The sequence below is a fragment of the Oryza glaberrima genome, chromosome 4 (assembly GCF_000147395.1).
Source record: "Oryza glaberrima chromosome 4, OglaRS2, whole genome shotgun sequence".
Lineage (NCBI taxonomy): Eukaryota > Viridiplantae > Streptophyta > Magnoliopsida > Poales > Poaceae > Oryza > Oryza glaberrima.
Window position 1 is genome coordinate 28,471,525 of NC_068329.1, and position 26,737 is coordinate 28,498,261.

Here is a 26,737-nt window from a genome sequence, read left to right on the forward strand (position 1 = left end):
CCAGTCACCCGGACCCCTTCCGCGTCGTGCACCGGTCCGAGCTCGCAGAGTCCTCAACCATCTGCTCGCCTGCAAGCCTCGCGCTCGCGCTCAACAGAGAGGAGGAACCGAGGACCGGCTGACATGGCATCCTGACATGTGGGACCCACGTTGGTCCCATGCTGACTCAGCCGCCACATAGACCGAAACCGCGGTCAAAACTACCGAAGGATCTCGGATGACCGGTTTTGTTTAGTTAAGGGACCCTATATATCTGGTTCTACGGTTTGAGAATGTTTTTTTATCTCGCTGACAAGTTGAGGGACCTGGGTGTACTTTTTTCCCCATTAACACGGTGCACGACACGACACACGGCGCGATTGTACTTTACCTACCGTCCCCTGTCTCGATCGGCTTACGGACAATGCGTATGACGCACGCCCGGATTAACGTCAGTTGGAAGCCGATGGTCGGCCATGAATCTACAGGTCAGTCCAGACGCACGAATGCATGACTCAGGTCCAGTTCTTTTCTTCCACAAGACTTAGATAAATATTAAGATTTTCGTGACACGCTTTTTAAACTGTTAAATGATGTGTTTCGTACAAAAACTTTTTATATAAAAGTTACACTAAAATATCATATTAATTTATTTTTCAAGTTTGTAAGAATTAGAACTCAATCAATCATACGTTAATACCATATTGTTTTGCATAAAAACTTAGGGGCTGTTTAGTTGATGGCCATAAGTTGCCACACTTTGCCATACTTGAGTTTAGACAAGTTTGACCATGTTAGATGAGTGTTTGGTTGGCTTCCACAAGTGTGGCAAGATTTCTCTTTTGTAATCTAGGTCCCACATGTAAGTGTCTCTAAAAAGTGTGGCATGGTTTTATTTTGTTGGTTAGAGTGTGGCTTGGATTTTGATGGCCTCACCTTTGACAAGTTTAGCTAAGAAAGCATGGTAAACCTAAGCAACGTTAGTATGTGAACCAAACAGCCCCTTAATCTCCATCTTCATCTTTAATATTCAAACACCACCATAGTATTGTGTAGTACTCTACCAGCTATGCTTACCATTGCTGAGAGCAGCGTGATATGACGATCTATTTGTCCACTCCATATTGACACTTCAATCAACCACCCAACTCGCACCGCACCGGTTTTATTTTATAATAAAGGTGATATTCTGGATATAGTGCTCGTCAGAATGTTTCTTTTAGGAATACTTACTGATAAGCACGCTAGACCACCTCACTGGCTCACTACACAAATTGAACTCTTTCCAAAGAACAGCAACAAAAATAAATTCATCGTCCTCTTCGTCATCTGGGCTGGAGAGGTTGTAGCGACCGACGACGACGATGTCGGCGGTTGAGAGGAAGACGGCGTGCGTCACCGGCGGCAACGGCTACATCGCATCTGCGCTCATCAAGATATGCTGTTGGAGAAGGGATATGCTGTCAAGACGACGGTCAGAAACCCCGGTGAGGTTCTCCTCCTCATTTTTTCACTCTCTAAGTTCATGTTTTTTGCAGTGTTTCTTCCATTCAGTTCAGGTGTGAAATCATAGGCCAGCTAGTACCATATGAGCTTATTAGCGAGTGTTTTCGCTTAACCAATTAGCAAATGGCAGGCTTAGCCGCACGTGAGGACAAAATCTTATCCTTTTCCAACTTCCAACTGATAGTTACATATATACATATCGTGACATATGATGGATCGAATTATTATGAGACTTTATATGATCTCAAAAAGATGGTGTGAATTTTCAGAGTTCAGTTTCACCTCTCAAAGATTCTACTAATTGCTGCGATTTGTATTCAGATGACATGGCGAAGAACTCCCATCTCAAGGACTTGCAGGCACTTGACCCCTTGAAGGTGTTCCGTGCTGACATCGGCGAAGAAGGCAGCTTGGACGATGCCGTCGCCGGCTGCGACTACGCCTTCCTCGTCGCTGCTCCGATGAACTTCAATTCAGAGAATCCTGAGGTGAAAAGCTTACACCCTTCGTCTAAAAAAAAAACTAATATTACCTACAAACCTGAAAACATGTATGTCTATCTAAGATTGTATATAGGAATTTATTTTTTTTTACAAGGTAGTACTTGGCACCACTAATTAAGATCCCTACTGACTACGAGATAGCTAGTTTTCGTCCGTTTCCAATCCATGTTCATCCAACTTTGATGTGCTCTACTGCTCTCCATTTCGTTTTTTTTTCCGACGTTGATGGTGGCAGAAAGATTTGGTTGAAGCCGCCGTCAATGGAACGCTCAACGCGATGAGATCGTGCGCGAAGGCGGGGACGGTGAAGCGCGTGATCATAACATCGTCGGACGCTGCGATCTCCAGAAGGCCGCTGCAAGGCGACGGGCATGTGCTGGACGAGGAATCCTGGTCTGACGTCGACTACCTGAGAACGGAGAAGCCGCTAGCCTGGGTGACGTTCCTCTCTTGACATATTCACATCTCCATCTTATCCATAAATTTAAGAAAACTTTTACAGTATTATACTGACAGTACAAATAATCGAAAAAAATATTATTTTTTCCTCCTGCTTCAATATAATATAGTATAAAATTAAAGGGGATAAAATTGTCTTTTTATACTATTGGTGGAGGGTAATTCTGTAAACTCATAATTTATAGCGAAATACTCCCACCGTCTAAAAAAACCATGTCACATTCTAGCACTCCCTCAGTATTTTAATATGTGACGCCGTTAACTTTTTGATCAACGTTTAACCATTCGTTTTATTTAAAATTTTTTGTGCAAATACAAAAATATCTATGTCATGCTTAAAGAACATTAGATGATAAATCAAGTCACAATAAAATAAATGATAAATATATTTTTTTTAATAAGATGAATGGTCAAATGTTAGTCAAAAAGTCAACCGCGTCATATATTAAAATACGGAGCGAGTACGAGGTTGTGTTTTTTTAGGACGGAGGGAGTAGAGATAGGCATTATTTTCACCACCATGAGGTGCCGCGCCGCTGCAAACTGCACAATGGATGAAAATTATTAAAATACCATTTTTAATTTAATAAAAATTCTTAAAATACTCAGTATATTGTATAGAAAAGTTCTCTAAATTTAGGGCCTGTTTAGCTTGTAACAAAAATAAACCTTACCAAGTTTTGGCAATGTTAAAATTTTGGTAAGATGGTAATATTATCAAAATTTTTGCAGGATTTCTTATATATTGACTAAATTTAGCAATAAACTAAACATAGACTTTTTTTTAAAGTTTTTTTAAAAAATATTGTATGGTTGAAAATGGCGTTTGCGTTTGCAGGCGTACTGTGTCTCCAAGGTGCTTTTGGAGAATGCAGCAGCAAGTTCGCGGAGAACATGAGCCTCGTCACCGTATTCCCGGTGTTCACCTTGGGCGCAGCGCCGGCGCCGGTGGCGAGGACGAGCGTCCCCGGCATCCTCTCCCTGCTATCCAGTGAGCTAGAAGCACCAGCACCAGCAATCAAATCAACAAGCTAGCTCCCACTAAAAGTCTCAACACTTGCAGGGGGTGTTTAGATACCAACTTAAAATTTTACACCCCGTTACATCTAACATTTGAACAGCTATATGAAATATTAAATATAGGCTAGAAAATAACTAATTACAAGATTACGACTAATTTACGAGACGAATCTGGTGCTACAGTAAACATTCGCTAATGATGAATTAATTAGGCTTATTAAATTCGTCTCGTGGTTTATTAGCGATGCTGTAATTAGTTTTTTATTAATACCCAATACCTCATACAACACCCTATATAATATCCGATGTGATACGCGAAAACTTTACCGTCTCTGAATGTAAACACACCTAATTAAGTTGGCTTCTGTTTATTACTTCTCAGGTGATGAGACGCATCTCGAAGTCCTGAAGCCCCTGCAATCGTTCACCGGCTACGTGTCGATCGTTCACGTCGACGACCTCTGCCGCGCCGAGATATTCCTCGCCGAGAAGGAGGAGTCGTCGACGGCGGCGGCGAGGTACATCTGCTGCAGCTTCAACACCACCGTCTTGGCGCTTGCCCGTTTCATGGCCGGAAGGTACCCGCAGTACAACGTCAAAACCGACCGGGTACGATCGAATTGTTGGCCAACTTTGAAATCCACGTACATACTCTCTCCGTTCTAAAAAGACAACCTAAAACATAAATGTGACCTCTTCTAGCACAATAAATTTAGACAGAGATTTTTTTTAGGTTTTTTTTGGAGGAAGAGAATACATGCTATGTTCGAGCGAGTGATCGTCTCTGTATCTTTGCAGCTTCGACGGGATGCCTGAGAAACCGAGAGTCTGCTGTTCGTCGGAGAAGCTGATCAGGGAAGGGTTCGAGTTCAAGTACACGAATTTGGGCGACATACTTGATGACCTTGTGGAGTACGGCAGGGCCCTGGGAATTCTACCACATTGAACGAACAGCTCATGCTGCTCTACTTTCAACCTACTCCCTTCATCCCGAAAAAAACGAAACTAAGACTGGATATGACATATTCTAATACAACCAATTTAGACAGAGGTATATCCAGATTCGTAATACTAAAATATATCACATTCAGTACTAGGTTGGTTTTTATGGGATAGAGGGAGTAGCTGTCACGAGGACCAAACTATATATGCGCTTGTGAAATAAGTGGTCTGTGCTTTTAAACATCTCAAAGAAAAAAAAATACAGTGTTTTAAGATGAGCCTAATACACAGTAGATAATGGCAAAAAAAATTAATACCTTATGGGGTATCCTTTGTTCTTGTATGTCATTTAAATAGTTATATATATATTTTTTAAAAAATTAACAAGATTCATTTGGATGATACGTAAGAAATAAGGAGATGTCCATTTTGAGGGACCAAGGCTCCGTTCATTTGGTCTGTTAGGGATGCCACTTGTTTTTTAGCCGCTTCCCAAACTGTTAAATGATGTATATTATGAAAAGTTTTAAAGCTTCTTTAAAAAAAATCTAATAAAACCATTTTTCATATTTATAGTAATTAATACTCCCTCCGTTTCATATTATAAATCATCTAGTCAAACCTTTTAACTAAAGGGTTTGACTAAGTTTATAAAAAAATTAGCAACATGTAAAAAAAATTGATTTCATTAAATACTACATTAAAGATATTTTAATAATGTGTTTGTTTTGTTTTAAAATATTGCTATATTTTTTATAAAATTGATTAAATTTAAAAAGGTAGAATAGAAAAAAAAATTCAAAACAACAATACTATGAAAATGGAGAAAGTATTCAATTAACCTGACACTAATAATTTAGTCTCATTTAGCATTAGTGAAAAATCCTAAATTTCTAGCACCCCATCCAAACTCAGCCCAAAAGAGCTTACTGGTGGATAGTGGCCATCCACTTTGCCCAAAAGGAAACGTGCTATGCAGCCTCGGGGGTTCCTTATTCAGTGTATATGCGCTAGCAAAGTACGTAGTGCAACACTTTATCCAATTTCCTTTCTTGTTAAAAACTTTTAACTCAGATTTAAAAGCTTTCATGTGAAGATTTGAAAATTTTCGAATTAATATTTAAAACTTTCAACTCAGATTTAAAAATTTTCAAATAAGGATTTTTAACTTTTAACTCAAGATTTAAAACTTTCAAATCAAATTCGATAACTTTTAACCATGATTTGAAAAAAAAAATCTATATTTGAAAATTTCAACTCAGAATTGAAACTTTCATCTCAAAATTTAAAACTTTCAACTCAAATTCAAAACTTCCAAATGAAATTGAAGATGAAAGATTCAATTTCTAAAATAAAAAATTCGCAAAAAAATAGCCAAAAAAAAACACATGAGGGCGACGCGTAAGCTTTCCTTCCCGTTCACTCCCGGGCTCCCGGCGCGTGGTCGCGCATTCCTGATCCCCCCCCCTCGCAAGAAAATTGCATAGGTACCACTCATAAAAACTGGCTTCACTATAATGCCATCCTCAAGATAGGATTCGTTCAAACGCCACTCTTAACACGTGGGTATTCGCTGGAATCCCACTTTCCGGCTTATTTCCATTTCGAAAATACTTTTCATCAATTTCAATTTTTCTTGGACTATTATGCCCCTGAGTCAACTGATTCAGTCGGACTCTTTCTTCTCTTCGTTTCAATCTAGCGACCGAGCGCGAGAAGTCGAGAAGAGAAGCGGCAGCGACACCGGCGCCGCCCACCACCACTGCATCGCCGCCGCGGCGCGCCTCACCGGTCCCGCCCCCCAACAGCTGCGCCGCCGCTTCTCCCCGGCGAGTCTTCTCCCCAGCCGCCGCCTATCCTCAGCGAAACCCTAGATACCGAGCCGGCCGCATCGACGCGTACGGCCATGCCGTGTCCGCCGGCGAGGTGCTGGCGGCACACCCCAACCACGTGCTGAGCCGGCAGTGCTTGTCGCAACAGGGGGCGGTGGGCCGGATACACATCGTGTCGCCGGAGTCGAAGCTGGAGCGCGGCGAGATCTACTTCATCATCCCGGCCACCTCCGTCCCCGACGCCAAGAGGAGGACGAGCACCGGCGGCACCGCCGGCCGCGGGCACCACGTCCGCAGCAAGTCGGAGGGCAGCGCCGCCGTCGTCGATTGGTTGGGCAGCCAGGGCAGCGCGTCGCCGGAGATGACAAGGATGATGAGGGCGCAGAAGCAACACCACCACCAACACCGGCGACGCATGAGCACCGGGAGCCATGCCTCGCCGTGGCAGCCGCACCTCTCGTGCATCACTGAGGACCCCTGAGCTTAGCTTTCGTTTTTTTTTCTTCTCTTGTCTGAATTCATAGTGGTTTTTTTTGCCTCCTGTGTAATTTCCTTTGGTGCCCGGTAAATATTTTTGTTCACATTTTGTGTCAGTGATGTGCCGATTTTACATTCTGAAATCAACAACTGTGTATAATTTTCAAGCACAAAGTGACTTCTATTCTAGTAGTATCTTCTTGTATCTTTGAAAAACATTTTGCAACTTCTTTTTAAAGTTTGTTTGGGTTAACCAAAGCGAACGAACTTGCTCATACAAAATTAAACAAGTCGGCAGCTCTGCTTGATGCGAAATTAAATGAAAATTAAACCGCTTGCAAGTTATATATATGAACTCATGAATTGAGGTTGTATGTCATGGACTCATGGTGTATGTCACCGAGGAGGTGGCACAACTGCGCGGACTAGGACGAGCGGCACAGCTGGGGAGGACCTCGGTGCGGCGGCTGGAGCTGAGGTAGCGGTGGTGCAGTGGTGGTGGGCGGCGCCGGTGTCGCTACCGATTCTCTTCTCACCTTCTCACACTCGCTAGATTGAACCGAGGAGAAGAAAGAGTCTCAGGGGCATAATAGTCTGAGAAAAATTGAAATTGATGAAAAATATTTTCGAAATGGAAGAAAGCCTGAAGTGGCATTTCAGCGAATACCCACATATTATGAGTGGCGTTTGGGCGCATCCCATCTTGAGAATGGCATTATAGCGAAGCCAGTTTTTAATGAGTAGTACATATGCAATTTTCTCCTCCCTCGCGGGCTCGCGGCCCACCTCGGCCTGCTAGCTTTCTAGCGCGCGCGATGGGCTGCCCCTGCCTGCTCGGCATCAGCCCCAATGAACACGGTGCACAGGGATAGTCACACGACACGGCGCGATTGCAGTAGCACTGTACCTACCGTCCGTCCCATCTCTCGATCGGCTTATGGACAACGTGTATGACGCACGGCCGTATTAACGTCAGTTGGATGCCGATGGACGGCCATCAATCCATCGGTCCAGACGCACGCATGCTCCTTTGACTCTACCAGCTACGCTTACCATTGCTGAGAGCGTGATATGACGATCTTGTTGTCCACTCCATATTGACACTTTAACCCAGCTGACGTGCGTAATCGACGCTCCGACTCAGGACCTGTTTAGATTTATGGGGTTACTTTTCAGTCCTCTTTCAAATAGCTGCAAATAATCTAAAAGTTATAAATAGGTGAGCTATTTTAAGGCTATCTATCTATCTATCTATCTATCTATCTATCTATTTATTATATTATTTAAACAGCTTTGAAAGAAGTCACCACGTTTGCTGCGGAAGCTAGAAATTCCCACATTAATCGAGAAAAAGAAAAATAAAGTTTATGTAGGAATACAATTTATAAATATAGTAAAATTCGGAATAAAAAAGGAAAGATCATATACAGTGTCTACATAGAAAACATTAGAAGAGATCGATGAGGCTAGCCTATTCTTTCCTGTATTATAAGGGTTTTGTCTCATTAAGAATCAAACAACGGGTATGTTTATGTTTGTTTGCATGTGGACCCTAGAGGCAGCTGGAGCAATCTAATTAGGACTCGGACATGCTTGCATGTTTCATGTCCGCGAGCATATCTGCATATAACGCTAGAGACTGTAATATAAGAGATTTGCACACTGCGTACTCACCCCATGCCAGATACAAGCAAATAGGGTACTGTATTAGCAGTGTTCTTTAATGAGGGTTAGGAAGTTAGGAAAGTGTTCAAATAACACAGCCTAAGCGCTCAAAGTTGGTTGGAAAAAAATATAGTGTGCTCCAAAGCAATAAAAATAAATTAATAAGTGGCAGAGCATATATATACGCCGTAAATATATAACCATGCAATATTTAGGAGAAAAGAAACAATTAAACAGCATATATACATATAGCATGCCATACACACAAGCATACAGAGACCAGAAATCTAAGGCAGCTGTCAACTTCGGTGGCGTGCAAGGTGCGACACTCTGAACTATCTTTATATATCGATCAATCTATCTATTATTAAAACATCTCAAAAAAGCCGTTTTAAATACTAGAAGTTCCCGTATTAATTGAATAAAAAAAGGAAAAATAAGAGTTCAATTTAGGAATATAATTTAGAAATTACTTAAATTTGGAATAAAAAATAAAAAATATTTAAATAATGGCCCATTTAGGATTCAAAATAAAAAAAAGCAAAATATATTGTATATTTGGACTACAATACGAATTCTAAATAAACTTAAAGAAATCATTAAAATTCGAAATAAAAGATTAAAAAACTCGACCTAGACACTAGACATTTCCAACATTAATTAGAGTAAAAAAAGTACAGCTAGGAATACATTTAGAAATAAGTGAAGTTCAGGATAGAAAAGAATATTGAAATAATAGTACATCTAAAACAACCCAACATGAGATTATGTAAAAATCAAAATAAAAAATAAAGTAAATTCTAAAATTGTATTTTCAATAAGAATTCTGAATAAACTTTAAAATATCATTAAAATTTGAAACAAAATTATAATAAAAATTTAATTAAGTAAAGACTATATACCTAGAAGAATCCATAGCAAAATACAGTATATAAATATCCAAAAGTAAGAGTAATTAAATTTGGATAAATAAAAAAATTGGGGTCACCTTAAAAACCTATAAAAAAGGAACCTTAGTGATAATAAGATTTGATTTGATAAGGTACTGATGATAACAAAGATAAAAGACAGCTGGACAGACGGGCAAGAAAGGAGAAGAGAGACGCGGTTGCTATGGGGTGGGGGCCGTAAAGGACTTGGATGGCACGGTTGATGGGACATTTAAAAACTATAAAATAGAACCCGCATGATGACAAAGAAGAGGGGCAGCGAACGGATCCTAAAGGAGTGTGGTCGTGGCGGTTGACATGGCTTCTATAAAGGAGAAAAACTGATCAGGCTTGACTTTTAAAATCCCAATAACAATAAAGATGGCTAAAAGAAGGGGTTGTAGGCGGACCATAAAGAAGTAGAGAGTAACAGCAGTTGGCAGGACTTTTTAAAACTATAAAAGGGGAATTTCAACCATGATCAGGCTCAATTTTTCATATCTTAATGATAACAAAGAGAATGAATAGCAGATAGGCCATAAAAGAGTAGGGTGGTGATGTTTAACTGGTCTTCTAAAAGCAATAAAAAAAAGAACTCGACGAAACAATGAACTCTGAAAACTATTAGGTCTAATTTTTAAAGGTTCTAAAGCAGATTAAAAGAAGTCAATGTGCCAGGCAAGAATTGAAAGGGTGGCGGATGGCGAGACATTAAGAACTATAAAAGTTAGAAACTCGATGACGATAAGTTTTGATTTTTTTAAAAAAAATCTTAAGACAACAAGGTAACTATTTAATAAAATTTTACAGAAATTTATGTGTAAAAAAAAATCAGATAATATTGTATTGGTGCTAGCCGCGCAATTGTGCGGGCCACCCTACTAGTTTGAAAATAACACATGCAAAAAAACTGTCCCCCTCAAGGAATACTAATTAGGGCTATTTCAGGTGTGGCCCACTGAAAAGTGTCTTTTCTCTCCATCTCTCTCCATGAGAAAGTGCATTAAAGATCAAATAGCTCTTAAAATAACCCTTGGATCCAAACAACTTAAGAATATTTTATTAGATGGCTATTTTTTTTCTTAAAAAATAGTAGTTTTTAAAATAACTCTTAGCTAATTCTCTATACATGGGTCTCAATCAACTACCCAACTCGCATCGCACCGGTTTTATTTTACAATAAGGTGATATTCTGGATATAGCGCATGATGTCAGCATGCTTCTTTTCGGTACTTAAAAAAAATCTTATTGATAAGCACGCCAGACCAACTCACTACACAAATTGAACTCTTCCCAAAGTACAGCAACAAGAATAAATTCCTCGTCCTCTTCGTCTCATCTGGGCTGGTGGGGTGTTGTAGCGACCGATCGACGACGACGATGTCGGCGGTCGAGAGGAAGACGGCGTGCGTCACCGGCGGCAACGGGTACATCGCTTCTGCGCTCATCAAGATGCTGTTGGAGAAGGGGTATGCTGTCAACACGACGGTCAGAAACCCCGGTGAGGTTCTCCTCCTTTTTTCACTCTCTAGTTCGAGTTTTTGCAGTGTTTCTTCCATTCATATGATCATATCAGCTGTGAAATCCTCGGTCTGCTAGTACCATATGAGCTAATTAGCGAGTGTTTTCACTTAACCACTCATTAGCAAATGGCAGGCTTAGCCGCACATGTGGACAAAACCATATCTTTTGAAAGTAAATTTGTCAAATCTTATCCTTTTCCAACATCCAACCGATAGTTACATATACATATCGTGACATATGATGGATCAAAATATGATGCGACTTTATCAATGCGATGGTGTGAATTTTCAGAGTTTCAGTTTCATCTCTGAAGATTCCACTAATTGCTGCGGTTTGTATCCAGATGACATGGCGAAGAACTCCCACCTCAAGGACTTGCAGGCACTTGGCCCCTTGAAGGTGTTCCGCGCCGACATGGACGACGAAGGCAGCTTCGACGATGCCGTTGCCGGCTGCGACTACGCCTTCCTCGTCGCCGCTCCGATGAACTTCAATTCAGAGAATCCTGAGGTGAACAGCTAATTAACATCACTATTGACTCTGATACTCTGTAACTGATGTGCTCTACTAATCTTGATTTCCTTTTTTTTTTTTTTGCGGCGTTGATGGCGGCAGAAAGATTTGGTTGAAGCCGCCGTAAATGGAACCCTCAACGCGATGAGATCGTGCGCGAAGGCGGGGACGGTGAAGCGCGTGATCATAACATCGTCGGACGCTGCGATCTCCAGAAGGCCGCTGCAAGGCGACGGGCATGTGCTGGACGAGGAGTCCTGGTCTGACGTCGACTACCTCAGAACAGAGAAGCCGCCAGCCTGGGTGATGTTCTTCTCTTGACATTTTCTCATCTCTATCTTATCCATAAATTTAAGACAAATTTCACAGTACAATATGTACTACTAGCATGTGCTGCCAGTACAAATAATTCAAAGATTTTTATTAATTTTTCCTTTTACTTTAATATATTATAGTATAAAATTAAAGGGGGTAAAATTGTCTTTCCATACTATTGAATGAGGGTAATTCTGTAAACTCACAGCATATAGGGAAATAGAGATAGGCATTATTTATTTATTAGTATTTGCTATTTGTTTTTTTTGAACGGAAGTATTTGCTATTTGTCAGTTGACTAACAAATACAATATTGACTGACAAAACCTGTAAACGCCAGTCAACTGACAAATAGACACTCCCCTAGAGTGTGAAAATTAGAAAAATACCATTTTTAATTTTATAAAAGTTCTTAAAATATTTCGTATTTGTACCGAAAAGTTCTCTAAATTTACCGACGAAAATATGCTTGCACCCAATTGGCATTTGCGCTTGCAGGCGTACAGTGTTTCCAAGGTGCTTTTGGAGAAGGCAGCATGCAAGTTCGCAGAGGAGAACAACATGAGTCTCGTCACCGTGTTCCCGGTGTTCACCTTGGGCGCAGCGCCGGCTCCGGTGGCGAGGACGAGCGTCCCCGGCATCCTCTCCTTGCTATCCGGTGAGCTAGAAGCACCAGCAACAGCAATCAACTCAACAAGCTAGTTCCCACCAAGTCTCAACACTTGCAACGCGTGTTACACAGCTTTGGCTGTTATTTATTATTACTCCCTCTGTTTTATATTACGTTTTTTTTTATTTTTTTCTTAGTCATTTATTTAAAAATTTGATCAAATTTGTAGATAACATAATAGTATTTTCATCACAAAGCAAACATATTAAAATATATTCAATAATAGATTTAGATGTTGTTAAATTTTTTTATAAACTTATTAAACTTAATAAACATTGACTAGGAGAAAAACCAAATGATTTATAATATGAAATTAAGGGAGTACTTCTCAGGTGATGAGACGCACCTCGAAGTCCTGAAGCCCCTGCAGTGGGTCACCGGCTCCGTGTCGATCGTTCACGTCGACGACCTCTGCCGCGCCGAGATATTCCTCGCCGAGAAGGAGTCATCGTCATTGTCGTCGGCAGAGTCGTCGGCGAGGTACATCTGCTGCAGCTTCAACACCACTGTCTTGGCGCTCGCCCGTTTCATGGCCGGAAGGTACCCGCAGTACAACGTCAAAACCGATCGGTACGATCGAATTGTTGGCCAACTTCGAAATCCAACATAGATATACATGCATGCTGTGTTCGATCTGACGAGCGAGTGATCATCTCTGTGTATATCTTTGCAGCTTCGACGGGATGCCTGAGAAACCGAGAGTCTGCTGTTCGTCGGAGAAGCTGATCAGGGAAGGGTTCGAGTTCAAGTACACGAGTATGGGCGACATACTCGATGACCTTGTAGAGTACGGCAGGGCCCTGGGAATTCTACCACATTGAACGAATAGCTGATGCTGCTCTACCCTCAACCTAGCTGTCACGAGGACCGAACTGGAGTATGCGCTTGCGAAATAAGTGATCAGTGTTTTTAAAGAAAAAAAATAGTACAGTGTTTTAAGATGAGCCTAATACACAGTGGATAATGGCAATGAAGTTTAATACCCTTAGAGCATATCCTTCGTTTTTGCATGTCATTTATATATATTTTATAAAAAAACTTAACAAGATTTATTTGGTTGATACGTAAGAAATAAGGGGATGTCCATTTTGAGGGACCAAGGCTCCGTTCGTTGGTCTGTTAGGATGCCACTTGTTTTTTTAGCCACTTTCTAAACTGTTAAATGATGTATATTATTATGTTTTTAAGTTTCTTTAAAAAATCTAATAAAACCATTTGGCATATTTATAGTAGTTAATACTACATCCATTTCATACTATAAAACATTTTGAACTTTTTTTAGTCAAACATTTTCAGTAAAAGGTTTGACTAAGTTTATAGAAAAATTAGCAACATTTACAACAAAAAATTTATTTCATTAAATACTACATTAAATATATTTTAAAAATATGTTTGTTTTGTGTTAAAAATATTGTTATAGTTTTTTATAAACTTAATCAAATTTAAAAAGGTTGAATAAAAAAAAGCCAAAACAACTACGAAAATGGAGAAAGTATTCAATTAACCAGACGCTAATAACTCAGTCTCATTTAGCATAAGTAAAAAATCCTAGATTTATGCACCACATTCAAACTCAGCCCAAAAGAGTTTCCCAGTGGACAGTGGACTTGCAATTACACAGTATTTTCTCCGTTCCATAAAAAACTAACATAGTACCGGATGTGACACATACTGATATATGTTCAGATTCGTAGTACTATAATATGTCACATCGGGTTATAGATGGCCAAAAGGCCCGAGGCCCGATTGTTTGGCTCAGGCACGGCCCGACCTGACACCTAGGACGATGCCTTGGCGCAGTGGGCTAGCCCGACACGGCCCGATCCAATGAGGAGAGAAGAAAATAGTTTAGGGACTAAAATTAGACTTACTGCAGTCATAATTCACGGCCCAAGAGAGAAGGGATGCAAAATAGACTTTTTAGAATCATCTAGACATAGCCAAAGAAATGGGGATGGAAATTAGACTTTTTTATGAAGAAGGACGATGGGTTGTCGTGCCTTCGGGACAGCCCATCACGGCCCGAGTCGTATTGGGTCATGCCTGGGCCGATGCTTCAGCACGTGGGCTCGCTCGGCACGGCCTGGTGTGATGGTCGGGCCGTGCCGGTCCAATAGATTCTGGCCCGTGCACGGCCGTGCCTGAGTCGTGCCGGGCCATGCCGCCTAGATGGCCATCTATACATCTAGTTCTAGATTCATTTTTTTATGGGACGGAGGTAGTACTACGAATATGTCCAGATTTGTAGTACTAGCATGTGTCACATCCGATACTAGGTTGATTTTTTATGGGACAAAAGGAGTACTCCTCAATCAGATATCAACCAAACAACCACCCACTTTCATATCAACTGAACAGTTCTATAAGGACAGTTCCGTAAATGGCCCATCCTGGTCCAATTCCGCACATAGTGTTGCATCCTCGTCCTAAAATAATGTTGAAATATTTAGATCAGGGACTAAAACTTTAGGCCATATCACATCAGATGTTTGGACACACTAATTAGAAGCACCAGAACATTAGCGTGCCAATCGGCACGCTTTCTTTATAGCCCGATACATTGTTTAGCGTGTATTTGAAACATGAAAATTTTATAAGATATTTTTAGCATTTAGTTCAACTTCTATGTTTCATTAAATATTGTATTTTCTTGCATATCGTTCTGAGCATAATCTCCTGTAATGTTAATTTGGGATTGTGTTCTCTACGTTTCCGGTGGACAATCAATTATAGATGTTGAGTTTCTAACAACTTTTTGATATAATTAAATACTATAAATTATTAAGAAAGTAGAAAGTAGGTGGAGTTAAATATTAGAAGGGTCTCTGGAAAAAAAATATTAGAAAATTAATAAGTTTTTTTTTTAAAAAAAAGGAGTGATTGTAGTAAAAAAAAGTTACAGAAAAACCATAAACTTACAAAGCTTGCTCTCAGTAATCCATAATAATCTCGATGTCCACAAATATTAGGTGGAAGGATCCAACTCCTAAATGCTAAAAGTAGAATTTGAAGTTAAGTTGTGGTCTATGGGCGGTCTTTGTGTTCACTTCACCCCTCATTTTTCTAGTTCACTACAGTTTGCTCCACTCTCTTTTTTATAGAGCAGAAAAAACTTTGTTGAGCTTCAGCTACAGAAAAGCTGGAAAGTCCTGCCAAATTGAGCACTGTGTGTAGTATCACTCACCTCTTGATTTAATTTTCTTCTTGTCTTACTTCTAACCATTCCGTCATTTTTCAACTATATTTTATTTAATAAATGGCATTATAGTTTTTTCACAAGAACGATGGTAACTGGAAACTGAAAAACGGAGGAATTGAAGTGGTCGATTGGCTTGGTGCTACACGGTGATACGGTAGCTGAGGACCCTGTTGCTCATATTTTTTATTGGATTTCCCTTTTTTTAATAATTCTGAGTTTTCTTCTATCGGATATTTGAATGCCTCTAGGAGTGATGTTGTTGCAAAGGGCTATAATCCAGATATATAAGTATAGATCTAGATACTTTAACTGGACTTATTTTAAATTATGATTTATATTTGAGTGGTTCTAGAAGTATCTATGTTTATTGCAAAGTGAAAGTACAGTTAGAAGCTTCTGGAAGCTGATTTTTTTTTACCGGGTGGGAACAGTTAGATGTTGATGCTGGGTTGTAAAGGTACTACTTTTTCTTAAAAGAAACTGATAAGGTACTACTTGCTTCTAGAATTATCCCAGAACAATGTAGTTTTCTATTTTTCTTGATCTTCTGTATCTTTTTCCTAAGACAATATTCATGATTTGTTTGATAAGCTAGGGGTGCCACGTCGCCCAATCAAAAGCCGGCATAACCGCCGGCTTTAGATTAGTAGATTAAACGTAGACTAATGACAAACCCATTCCATAACCCTGGACTAATTCGTGAGACGAATCTATTGAGTCTAGTTAATTCATGATTAGCCTATGTGATGCTACAGTAAATATGTGCTAATTATGGATTAATTAGAATTAAAAAATTTGTCTCGCGAATTAGCTCTTATTTATGTAATTAGTTTTGTAATTATTTTGTGTTTAATATTGTAAATTAGAGTCCAAATATCCGATGTGATAGGATGTAAAGTTTAGTCCATGATCCAAACACCACATTTGCATCTAAACAACAAAGATTTCTTATTGGCGACAAGCATATCCGATCAGATGAACGTCAGTGACAGTGACTGTACTCTTGTACTCTAAGTTGTAAGCTATTTCTCTCAGGAGGACGTACTGGAGCCTGGAGGGGACGAAAGTAGCCGGCGGCACGGCGATGTCAGCGGTTGGGATGAAGACGGCGTGCGTGACCGGCGGCAACGGGTATATCGCTTCGGCGCTCATCAAGATGCTGCTTCAGAAGGGATATGCTGTCAACACGACAGTCAGAAACCCTGGTGAGATTCTTCCCCTTTTTTTGTTGTTCATGATTTCAGTTACAGTCTTCCTCCCATTCAGATTCGAAAAATCTTTTGGTCAGAGGTGGTTTATTTGCTGAACTGTCGTCATGAACAATAGAAAAAGTTCTTCTACCTGCACCATATAGAAAAATCTTTAGATGTTCCAACCGATAGTCGCTATGCTGGAACCGATGGATGCAAATCATTACGATCGATCAATTCTCAAGACGACGCTACGAATTTTCAGAGTTCAGTTTCATCCTACCTGTGTATTCAGATGACATGAGGAAGAATTCCCATCTCAAGGAGTTGGAAGCACTAGGCACCTTGAAGGTCTTCCGTGCCGACCTTGACGAAGATGGCAGCTTCGATGAAGCCGTCAACGGCTGCGATTACGCCTTCCTCGTCGCCGCTCCGGTGAATCTCCAGTCAGAGAATCCTGAGGTGAACGGCTAGCTAATTATAAATTAATCCGGTTTCTCTAATCATCTGATGATATGCAAACTCTCTAGTCTCTAGTACTGAAATTAATTTGCTCTTAATTAACTTCTACGATGACAAATTAAGCTGCGTTTCTTGGCAACGTTTGATGGCAGAAAGAACTGGTAGAAGCCGGTGTGCGAGGAACCCTGAACGTGATGAGGTCGTGCGTGAGAGCCGGCACGGTGAAGCGCGTGATCCTGACATCGTCGGCGGCGGCCGTCTCCCGGCGGCCGCTGCAAGGCGACGACGGCCATGTCCTGGACCTGGACGAGTCGTCCTGGTCAGACGTCGACTACCTGACAAGAGAGAAGCCACCATCTTGGGTCACATTCTTCTACTCCTTTCTTTTCTGGTCCTCCAAATCACGCATACATTTTTTTTTTACCGGGCTGATGAAATCATGAAAATGACGGCTGGCTGATGCTAGCACCCCCATTGTTTTTTGCGTTTGTGTTTTGCAGGCGTATGGTGTCTCGAAGGTGCTTTTGGAGAAGGCAGCATGCAAATTCGCGGAGGAGAACAACATCAGCCTCATCACCGTGCTCCCGGTGTTCACCTTGGGCGCGGCGCCGACGCCGTTCACCACAACAAGCATCCCAACTACGCTCTCCTTGCTGTCTGGTGAGAGCCTGAGAGATATACGTCAAATTTAAGAAGCCACTCTTTAGTAGCACTACTATCTCTGTCCTAAAATAAATATATGCATGGATATCAGTATCCAGTGATAGGGCAGCTAGGGTTACTGCCCTACTCGTAAGCCTAAATATTCATTAAAATTTATATTTTACAACCTCAAAATATGAAAAATAAAGGTAAATTATGTAAATTATGCTGGTTGAGCCCTAGGCTTGAGAAAATTCTGGCAATAGATCTGTTAGTACCTAACATTTGACCGCCCGTTTTGTTTAAAAAATTTATGAAAAAAGTAAAAAACAAATAGTCACACATAATTTACTATTTATATTTTATCATCTAATAAGAAAAAAATATTAATCATAAGAAATTTTTAAATAAGACGGAGGGTCAAATGTTGGACATAAACAATGTAAAACTATACTTATTTTGATACGGACGAAATGATATATCACATTCTATACTCCATTTGTTTATTTTAGAATTAAGAGAGTATGTACTTCCATTATTACTCCCTCCGTCGCAAAAAAAGACAAACCCTGGTTTCCGTGCCTAACGTTTGACCGTCTGTCTTATTTGAAAAAATTATGAAAAAATTAAAAAGACAAGTCACGCATAAAATATTAATCATGTTTTATCATCTAACAACAATGAAAATACGAATTATAAAAACATCCATATAAGACGACAGTTAAAGTTGGACATGGAAACCCAGGGTTTATCTTTTTTTTGGACGGAGGGAGTACGTGTTACGCACACAAATCGGAAAGTACGATAGATGGAACATTTCGATTGACGTCGTTGTTTTCTTCTTCAGGTGATGAGGCGCAGCTAAAAAACCTGAAAGGCCTGGCGGCCACCGGCTCCATTCCGGTGGTTCACGTGGACGACGTCTGCCGCGCCGAGATATTCCTCGCCGAGGAGTCGGCGTCGGGGAGGTACATCTGCAGCAGCCTCAGCACCACCGTCATGGCGCTCGCGCGTTTGGCGGCAGCAAAATACCCTCAGTACAACGTCCAAACCGAATGGTATACAAATACAAACTGGCACTTTCAGTTTCAAGTGACCGATCGATCGACACTTGCATTTCTTGAGAGAACCTGATGAGCCAGCGATCATCTTTGTTTGCTCGTAGTTTCGAAGGGTTCCCTGAGAAGCCGAGAGTGTGCTATTCGTCGGAGAAGCTGACGAGGGAAGGGTTCGAGTTCAAATGGACGGATCTGGACGAGATATTCGGCGACCTCGTCGAGTACGGCAAGGCCCTGGGGATTCTACCGCACTGAATTGATGGTTGCTCCGTCAATTTGGAGTTTTGGACATAAAAATTCTCTTGTGAAATTGTTAGGCCCCTTGTCTTGTGAAATAAGCCATTGTTGTGTGTTACGGTATGGTAATCTTTTCATGATATGGACCCTTTCACTACCACAGAACACGTGAAAGACCTTTTAAGGTATCGGTTTTCCCAACCGACGCTAGGGAGGCGGCACTGATAAGTGCTCTAGTATCAATCCCATTTTAAAAACCACACCTTTGAGACCACTCGCGACAAAAAAAAGGCTCGATGCATGGCTGGATCCAATTAACCATTATTGTTATGGGCTCTCTAACCCGTAAACAAGGTGGCCCATAGCAAATTTAGAATACGTTCATTTAAAGTCCCTTAATTTGAATCTGATTTTGGTCCTTGTACCGGAAAACTAGGTATGATGGGTCCCTCAACTTACAAAACCAGTGCAAATAAGATCACTCGGCAACATTGTCCTCGTTTTTGGCTGACGTGGCACCTACGTGGCTAATTTATTTAGGTCTTCGGATAACGTGGCATTGTCGTGGCGTTTACATGGCAATTTGATTTGGAAAATAATAAAAACTGTTAGCCTACATGTTAGTTAGAAAAAAATAATTAAAACCGGTGGGGCCCACGTGAGCCCCACATGCATTCTCACAATCCTCTTCTTCCACCTCTCTCCCCATCTCCCTCTCTTCATTGTATCTTGTATCTCTCTCCTCTCTCCTCTCTCCAGGCGCGACGGCCGACAGACAGCGTGGAGGAGGGCGGTGGTCGGTCAGGAGAAGGGGGTGGCGCATACAACTATACGATACGGGCGTTGCTAGCTGGCGCGTGCGCGCCAACAGCGAGCACTCCCCCCTCCCCTTTAGTCTTAACTACTATATTAGTTAATATAGTTAACACTAATGGTGGTAACTAGGAAAGATTTTGGAGATTTTTTGGGAGATTTTTTTACTAACAGATTGAAAATTTTTTAGGTTAGATTTGAAAACTTTCGATTTAAGTTTTAAAATTTAAAGTCAAATTTTGAAAACTTTCAACTCAGATTTGAAAACTTTCAACTTGAGATTTGAAAACTTTCAATTCAAATTCGAAAACTTTCAACTCGAGAATCGAGATTCGAAAACTTTCAAGTCCAGATTTGAAAAATTTGAAAACTTTCAATTTGAGATTTGAAAACTTTCAACTCGAGATTCGAAAACTTTCAACTCGAGATTTGAAAATTTTGAAAACTTTCAAATCGAGATATGAAAACTTTATACTCGAGATTTGAAAACTTTCAAGTCGAGATTTAAAAACTTTCAAATTTAGGTTTGAAAATTTTCAACTCAAAATTTATAAACTTTCAAACTCAAAACATGATAAAGATTAAAAATAATCAGAAAAAAGTAGAAAAAAAAGGTTAAAAAACAAAAAAAAAGCGCGGAGAAGTCGCGTGTGCGCCGACGCATCGACGTTGGGCCTTCTGGGCCTGAAACGCGCGCCGCCGGCACGCGCGCTAACTAGCATTAGCGCGGACTTACTGGGGTTCCTAGGAGGCGCGTGCTCGCCGGCTGCTTAATTCGCGCAGCGGCGCGCGTCCCCGTGACGTCTTGTCTGCGCGCTGCCGCCACTAATTATGGCAATTAGTGTTAATTAATGTCATTAGTATTATTTTTAAAACAGCAACAACATAAATAATTCAGTTACTAGTTCTTTTAAGAAAAGTAATGGAAGGTTTTAAATTTGTAGTCAAAAGATTTTGAAATTTGAGTTGAAAGTTTTAAATTTTGATATAGAAGTTTTCAAGTTGAGTTGAAAGTTTTCAAAATTGAAGTTGAATGTTTTTAAATTTGAGTCAAAAGTTTCAATAATTGAGTTGAAAGTTTTTGAAATTTGACTTAAAAGTTTGTAATTTGATTTGAAAGTTTCGATTTTTTTAGTTGAAAGTTTTTGAATTGAGATGAAAATTCTAAATTTGTGAGTTGAAAACTTTTAAATTTGAGTTGAAAGTTTTTGAATTTTGAGATGAAAATTCTAAAATTGTGAGTTGAAAACTTTCAAATTTAAATCGTAAGTTTTCAAATGCTGAGTGGAAAGTTTTCAAAATTTTCAATTTTAAAATTAAATCTTCTGTTAAAAAGTTTAGTTAAAAGTTCTAATCACTACGTGCATGTATGTACGTGGATTGTCCAACTACAATTAGGAGATACTACTATTAATTGAGTGTGTTACTCAACGTGTATTGGGGGCATATATACGTACATGACTGAATCATTGTTAATCACCATTGAAAAGTCACTAGGCCCAGCAGGCTCATGTCAGAAGCTGAGGCGCTGCCGTCGCGAAACGCTCGGTGACTTGCGCGAACTAGCAATCCTGATACGGGCATCCTGCACTGCTCGAGCCATGCGCGTACAACCAGACGTGTATAAACACAGGGTGGACGTACTTTGACCTGAAAAAGAAATATAAATGGTGCACAGTGGAGAGGCGGTGGATAGGACAGAGGACACACGGGACTAGTTTGTGGATGCAAGACTCTTTCGGTAATGAATTGCAAACAACGCCTTGCATGATTGCATCATCGCCCTAAATTGAAACAGCGATGATATGATACCATCTCTGGTTGTTGCATTTAGCGACAGGCGATCAGATCAGAGGAACGCCGGTAATAACTGAACTATCGTCGTCCTAGCTAGTTCTCAGGCGGACTGGGAGGGGTCGAAGTAGCCGGCGTGTCCTCCCGACGAGATGTCAGCGGTTGAGATGAAGACGGCGTGCGTGACCGGCGGGAACGGGTATATCGCTTCGGCGCTCATCAAGATGCTGCTTCAGAAGGGATATGCTGTCAACACGACGGTCAGAAACCCAGGTGGTATTATTTCCCGTTTTAATCTTCTGTTCATACGTATTCAGCCCTTGTTAAGTTCCAAACATTTTTTTCAAACTTTCAACTTTTCGATCTCATTAAACTTTTCTACACACAAACTTCCAACTTTTCCATATTCTAATTTCAACCAAACTTCCAATTTTGACGTGAACTAAACACAGTTAAAGTTTTCCTTCCTTTCAGATTCAGGGGTGGAATCTTTGGTCCGCAGTAGCATATTTTCTGAATTGTCGTCATGAACAACAGAAAGAAAGTCCTACTTTGTGATAAAAAAGATTCTCGAAAAATAATAAGATATATACCAATCCAGAGATATATTCAAATTTCAACTTATACAATTATTAGAACAAAAATAACAAATTTGGTTGCAAATTACACGTTTTATTTGAGTCAAATTTGTCGTTTTCATTTCTACTTATGTAAGCTGATTTTGAACTTGTATTGTTTGTGAAATGATATATCACATATTGATCAATCTTGTTAATTTTTTAAGAAAAATAATGATTGTTTTGGTGAAATGCAAAATAACGAGAGAACATTCCCGAGGATGAATATTTTTTTCGCGAACGTGCAAAAAGATTGTACTTCAATATATATTAGAAGAAAATGAGTTTTTGTTACACAACACAATCAGCCAGACTGGCTTATGCCAAGGAAAGATGAAAAAAGCAAAAAAAAATTAAACTAAAGCTTAGGAAGTACTACGGCAGCTAAACGCAACTCCTAACAGCGGGAAGGGGCATAGCCACGCTATACTCCCAAAAAATCCCCAAAAGTGGCACCACAGATGACCCTCCGAGAGGATGGATTCCAGGACCACAGGGACTGAAGAGAGCACCGAGTCAAAAACCCAGAAGTTCCGTTCCTTCCACGGCTACCAATAGACCAGAGCACCAGGGTCCTGAGGATGAATAGAATTTTCCCTTCTAATTAGCAAATGCCAAATGCCACTCTTACCTGCACCATGTAGAAAATATTTTTTTTAGATAATGTAGAAAATATTTACATGTTCAAACCGATAGTCGCATCCTAATTCATATAGTGAAATATGCTGGAAAGGATGCAAATCGTTATGATCTCAATTCTCAAGACGACGCTACTACGAGTTTCCAGAGTTCAGTTCTGCCTCTGAAGATCCTACTCTTGTGTATTCAGATGACATGAAGAAGACTTCCCATCTCAAGGACTTGGAAGCACTAGGCCCCTTGGAGGTCTTCCGCGCTGACATGGACGAAGAAGGCAGCTTCGACGATGCCGTTGCCGGCTGCGATTACGCCTTCCTCGTCGCCGCTCCGGTGAATTTCCAGTCAGAGAATCCTGAGGTGAACAGCTAGCTAATTAGCGCGCTTTCTCTAATCGACACCACTGCATGTTGTGTTGTGTCATCTGATGATATATATGCATTATTTGTGTTCTGAAATTATATATTTGTGTCCTGACAAAGCTGCATTTTTGCTACGTTAATTGATGTCAGAAAGAGATGATTGAAGCCGGCGTCCAAGGAACCATGAACGTGATGAGGTCGTGCGTGAGAGCCGGCACGGTGAAGCGCGTGATCCTGACATCGTCGGTGGCCGCCGTCTCCGGCAGGCCGCTGCAAGGCGACGGCCATGTCCTGGACGAGGATTCCTGGTCCGACGTCGAGTACCTGACGAGAGAGAAGCCACCAGCTTGGGTCACGTTCTACCTTTTTTTGAGCCTCCATCTCATCCCTACAATATTTTTGATAATGCATAGAAATCCATTCTCTATATCCACTCGAACAAACGTTACAAATAGAAGTACTTAAACTCTAAATCCCATAGTTGGAACGTAAAGAAAAGTAGAAACAATGCTACTACTAGACTCCATAAAGATGATGATGCCCTAACGCTATAGATGACCATATGGCCCGAGGCCCACGGCCCGGCCCAAGCACAGCACGGCCTGACTGGGATCGTGCTCATGCCGACCTGGCTCGACAGCCGGGCCGTGCTTAGGCCACTCCCTCGGCACGGTGGGCTGGCCCGGCATGGCACGATCGAGAAAAATAATAAAGGGATGTAAAAGAGACTTAATTAACCATATAAGGCTAGCCCAAAGACAAGAAGAATACAAAATAGACTTATTTTCCAACTATATAGACACAGCCCACAGAGTTTAGGTAGGAAAAGTAGACTTATTCTGTGGAGAAGCACGATATGTTGTCGTGCCTTCGGGCCAGCCCGGCACGACCCGAGTTTTACTAGGCCGTGTGTGCAGCTTGTGAGCTAGCACGGCACGTCCCGGTGTGTAGGGCTGGGCTGGCCCGACTGACCTCACCTTAGGCCCAGCCATGCCTGGGTCGGGCCATGCCGGGTGGCTCATTTAGCCATCTATACTAACGCTAGCACACCCAATTATTGTTTTTCGCAGTCGTATAGTGTCTCAAAGGTGCTCATGGAGAAGGCAGCATGCGAATTCGCGGAGGAGAACAACATCAGCCTCGTCACCGTGTTCCCGGTGTTCACCTTGGGTGCAGCGCCGACGCCGACGGCCGCAACAAGCGTCTCAGCTATGCTCTCCTTGCTATCTGGTGAGAACCTGATCGAGAGACATATGCGTCAAATTTAAGAAGATCAGCGAGCACAAATTCGACTGATGCTAGCTGTTTTCTGTTTTTTATCATGAGATGCAGCTAAAAACCCTGAAAGGCCTAGCAGCAACCGGCCCCATTCCGACAGTTCACGTGGACGACCTCTGCCGCGCTGAGGTATTCGTCGCCGAGAAGGAGTCGGCGTCGGGGAGGTACATCTGCAGCAGCCTCAGCACCACCGTCATGGCATTCACCCGTTTCGTGGCAGGAAAGCACCCTCGGTACAACGTCAAAACTGACGGGCACGTACGTACGAACTGGTACTTCAGTTTCGAGTTAGCGACACAAAATAGATCAGGGAACTGACGGTGATCGTCTCTTGTACGTATATTGGCAGCTTCCAAGGGTTCCCTGAGAAGCCTAGAGTGTGCTATTCGTCGGAGAAGCTGGTGAGGGAAGGGTTCGAGTTCAAGTGGACGGATCTGGACGAGGTATTTGACGACCTCATCGAGTATGGCAAGGTCCTGGGGATTCTGCCGCAATGAACCGCTGATGATGCTCCTTCACTTTGGAGTTTGGACTGGTCACTCTTGTGTGAAATAAATTCATTGTTGTGGTGTGTCAGTACTTGTCACGACACAACGGTATGGCAAGATACGATAAGTACTTCTATTTGTTATACGCGACGCGACGCCGCACGGGCAACAGCGACGCCGCCCTCCGCACGCAGGCACCCGCGATCGCAGCGGAAACCGCCACATAATGCTGTTCGCGATGAGCCCCCCGCGTACCGGTGAATCTGCGTGCGCCACGCGACGCGTGCAGAATCGATCGCGCGCGGCCGGGATGGGAATATGGGATCCGGACTGATCTCGGAGCGAGTGAGGTGCGGCGTTAAGATCCAACGCAGGAGTCGTGACATCCGGCACGTACGTACACGTGCTGGCTGGACTTGGATGACGTGGTGGCAGCAGCTAGTACTGCATGCCAAAAACCTTGAGACGTCGCGAGCGAATAGAACGCCGGCCGGACACCATCGTACGTGCTCGATCGATGACGGGAGAATTGGAAGGGAGCACATGGTGGACACGAGGAAAAGAGAAGATTTAGAAGAAACGTAAGGTGAAGTATTAGCATATAATTAATTACTCCCTTCGTTTCAGTTTTTATATTTTGACTGTTTTAAGTTTGACTAATATCATAGAAAAAATAATAATATTTTCAACACAAGACAAATTTATTATGAAAATATAATCAATTATTGATTTGATGAAACTAATTTAGTATTATAAATATTACTATATTTGTCTATAAACTTTGACTTTAACTTAAAACGGAGAGAGTAATTATTAACTATCTTGAATTAAAAAATAAGTTAATATGATTTTTAAAACATTTTTTCTATATGATTTTTTTTTAAAAAAGAAACATCCGTCGATAGTTCGGGGCACATGTGTGCGGAGAACTAGAAAAATCTTTTCTCAGTGTACAACTGCAGAACACAGTCTTAAAAGAGAAATCTTCTCTCAATATACAGCTGCCGAACTAAATAATCATAGTTCTCCATAAAATGAAAAAGAAATCCCCTTATCATTAGGGATGTGTCGGGCATGGCCAGCTATGGGCGCTTGGGCAGCAGTGCAGCACTGCCCCACTCCCATACATCGATGGCAATCCTTTTCTTCTCAGCCGGATAAAGCCTTGTAGATATAAAAAATTGACTTCTCAAATCATCTGGTTGGACTATGAGTAGACCAAATACATTACGCACATTTCTCTTGAGCATATATACGCCACTAATAAACAGCTCAAGAAAACCAAATGCAGGCGCCCATGTCAGCCACGGCATGCATTGCCATACTTAATCCATGTTAGAATGTTAGATTCAAAGTCGCCTTATCGGATAGGTATTTTTGTGCAGCACGGCAACCTGTCCAAAAAGCACACAAGTACTACTACATGACTGTAAAATGCAAAGCCAATCGCAATTACAGCCTTCCAACTTGTCCAAAGGTACTAACTTCACTTAATCACCACGCCAGATGTGACAAATACGCTGTAGATCCAAATCCTGGATCGGAAGAGCATGTAGTAGCAGTCCAGAAAAAAATGATTTTGTCGCAACTGTTGACAGGAAGCAGAGTTAAGAAACGGCGTAAATAA

The 26,737-nt window shown here is 41.3% G+C and overlaps 2 protein-coding genes and 1 pseudogene across 2 annotated transcripts; all 3 read left to right on the forward strand.

The window, feature by feature from the left end:
• The first annotated feature begins 1,265 nt into the window (after positions 1-1,265).
• On the forward strand, positions 1,266-4,425 carry LOC127770158 (anthocyanidin reductase ((2S)-flavan-3-ol-forming)-like; annotated as a pseudogene).
• Positions 4,426-10,575: 6,150 nt separating this feature from the next.
• On the forward strand, positions 10,576-13,386 carry LOC127770157 (anthocyanidin reductase ((2S)-flavan-3-ol-forming)). Its single transcript, XM_052295825.1, has 6 exons — positions 10,576-10,813; positions 11,180-11,346; positions 11,452-11,652; positions 12,163-12,322; positions 12,667-12,904; positions 13,008-13,386. The coding sequence occupies exons 1-6, from the start codon at positions 10,693-10,695 to the stop codon at positions 13,153-13,155; spliced, it is 1,035 nt and encodes a 344-aa protein (XP_052151785.1). The 5' UTR covers positions 10,576-10,692; the 3' UTR covers positions 13,156-13,386.
• A 3,132-nt stretch (positions 13,387-16,518) lies between these two features.
• On the forward strand, positions 16,519-25,223 carry LOC127770943 (anthocyanidin reductase ((2S)-flavan-3-ol-forming)-like). The gene is made up of 12 exons (XM_052296709.1): positions 16,519-16,738; positions 17,019-17,185; positions 17,338-17,406; positions 17,686-17,845; positions 18,675-18,885; positions 18,993-19,137; positions 21,861-22,002; positions 23,176-23,342; positions 23,495-23,695; positions 24,415-24,574; positions 24,677-24,880; positions 24,972-25,223. The coding sequence occupies exons 1-11, from the start codon at positions 16,618-16,620 to the stop codon at positions 24,748-24,750; spliced, it is 1,617 nt and encodes a 538-aa protein (XP_052152669.1). The 5' UTR covers positions 16,519-16,617; the 3' UTR covers positions 24,751-24,880; positions 24,972-25,223.
• The last annotated feature ends 1,514 nt before the right edge of the window (positions 25,224-26,737 follow it).

Coding starts and splice junctions, on each gene's coding strand:
- LOC127770157 (XM_052295825.1), top strand. CDS start 10,693: ATGTCGGCGGTCGAGAGGAAGACGGCGTGCGTCACCGGCGGCAACGGG. Junction 11,347..11,451: donor TCAATTCAGAGAATCCTGAG/GTGAACAGCTAA, acceptor TGATGGCGGCAG/AAAGATTTGGTTGAAGCCGC. Junction 11,653..12,162: donor CAGAGAAGCCGCCAGCCTGG/GTGATGTTCTTC, acceptor TTGCGCTTGCAG/GCGTACAGTGTTTCCAAGGT.
- LOC127770943 (XM_052296709.1), top strand. CDS start 16,618: ATGTCAGCGGTTGGGATGAAGACGGCGTGCGTGACCGGCGGCAACGGG. Junction 18,886..18,992: donor TACAACGTCCAAACCGAATG/GTATACAAATAC, acceptor GTTTGCTCGTAG/TTTCGAAGGGTTCCCTGAGA. Junction 24,575..24,676: donor TATGCTCTCCTTGCTATCTG/GTGAGAACCTGA, acceptor CATGAGATGCAG/CTAAAAACCCTGAAAGGCCT.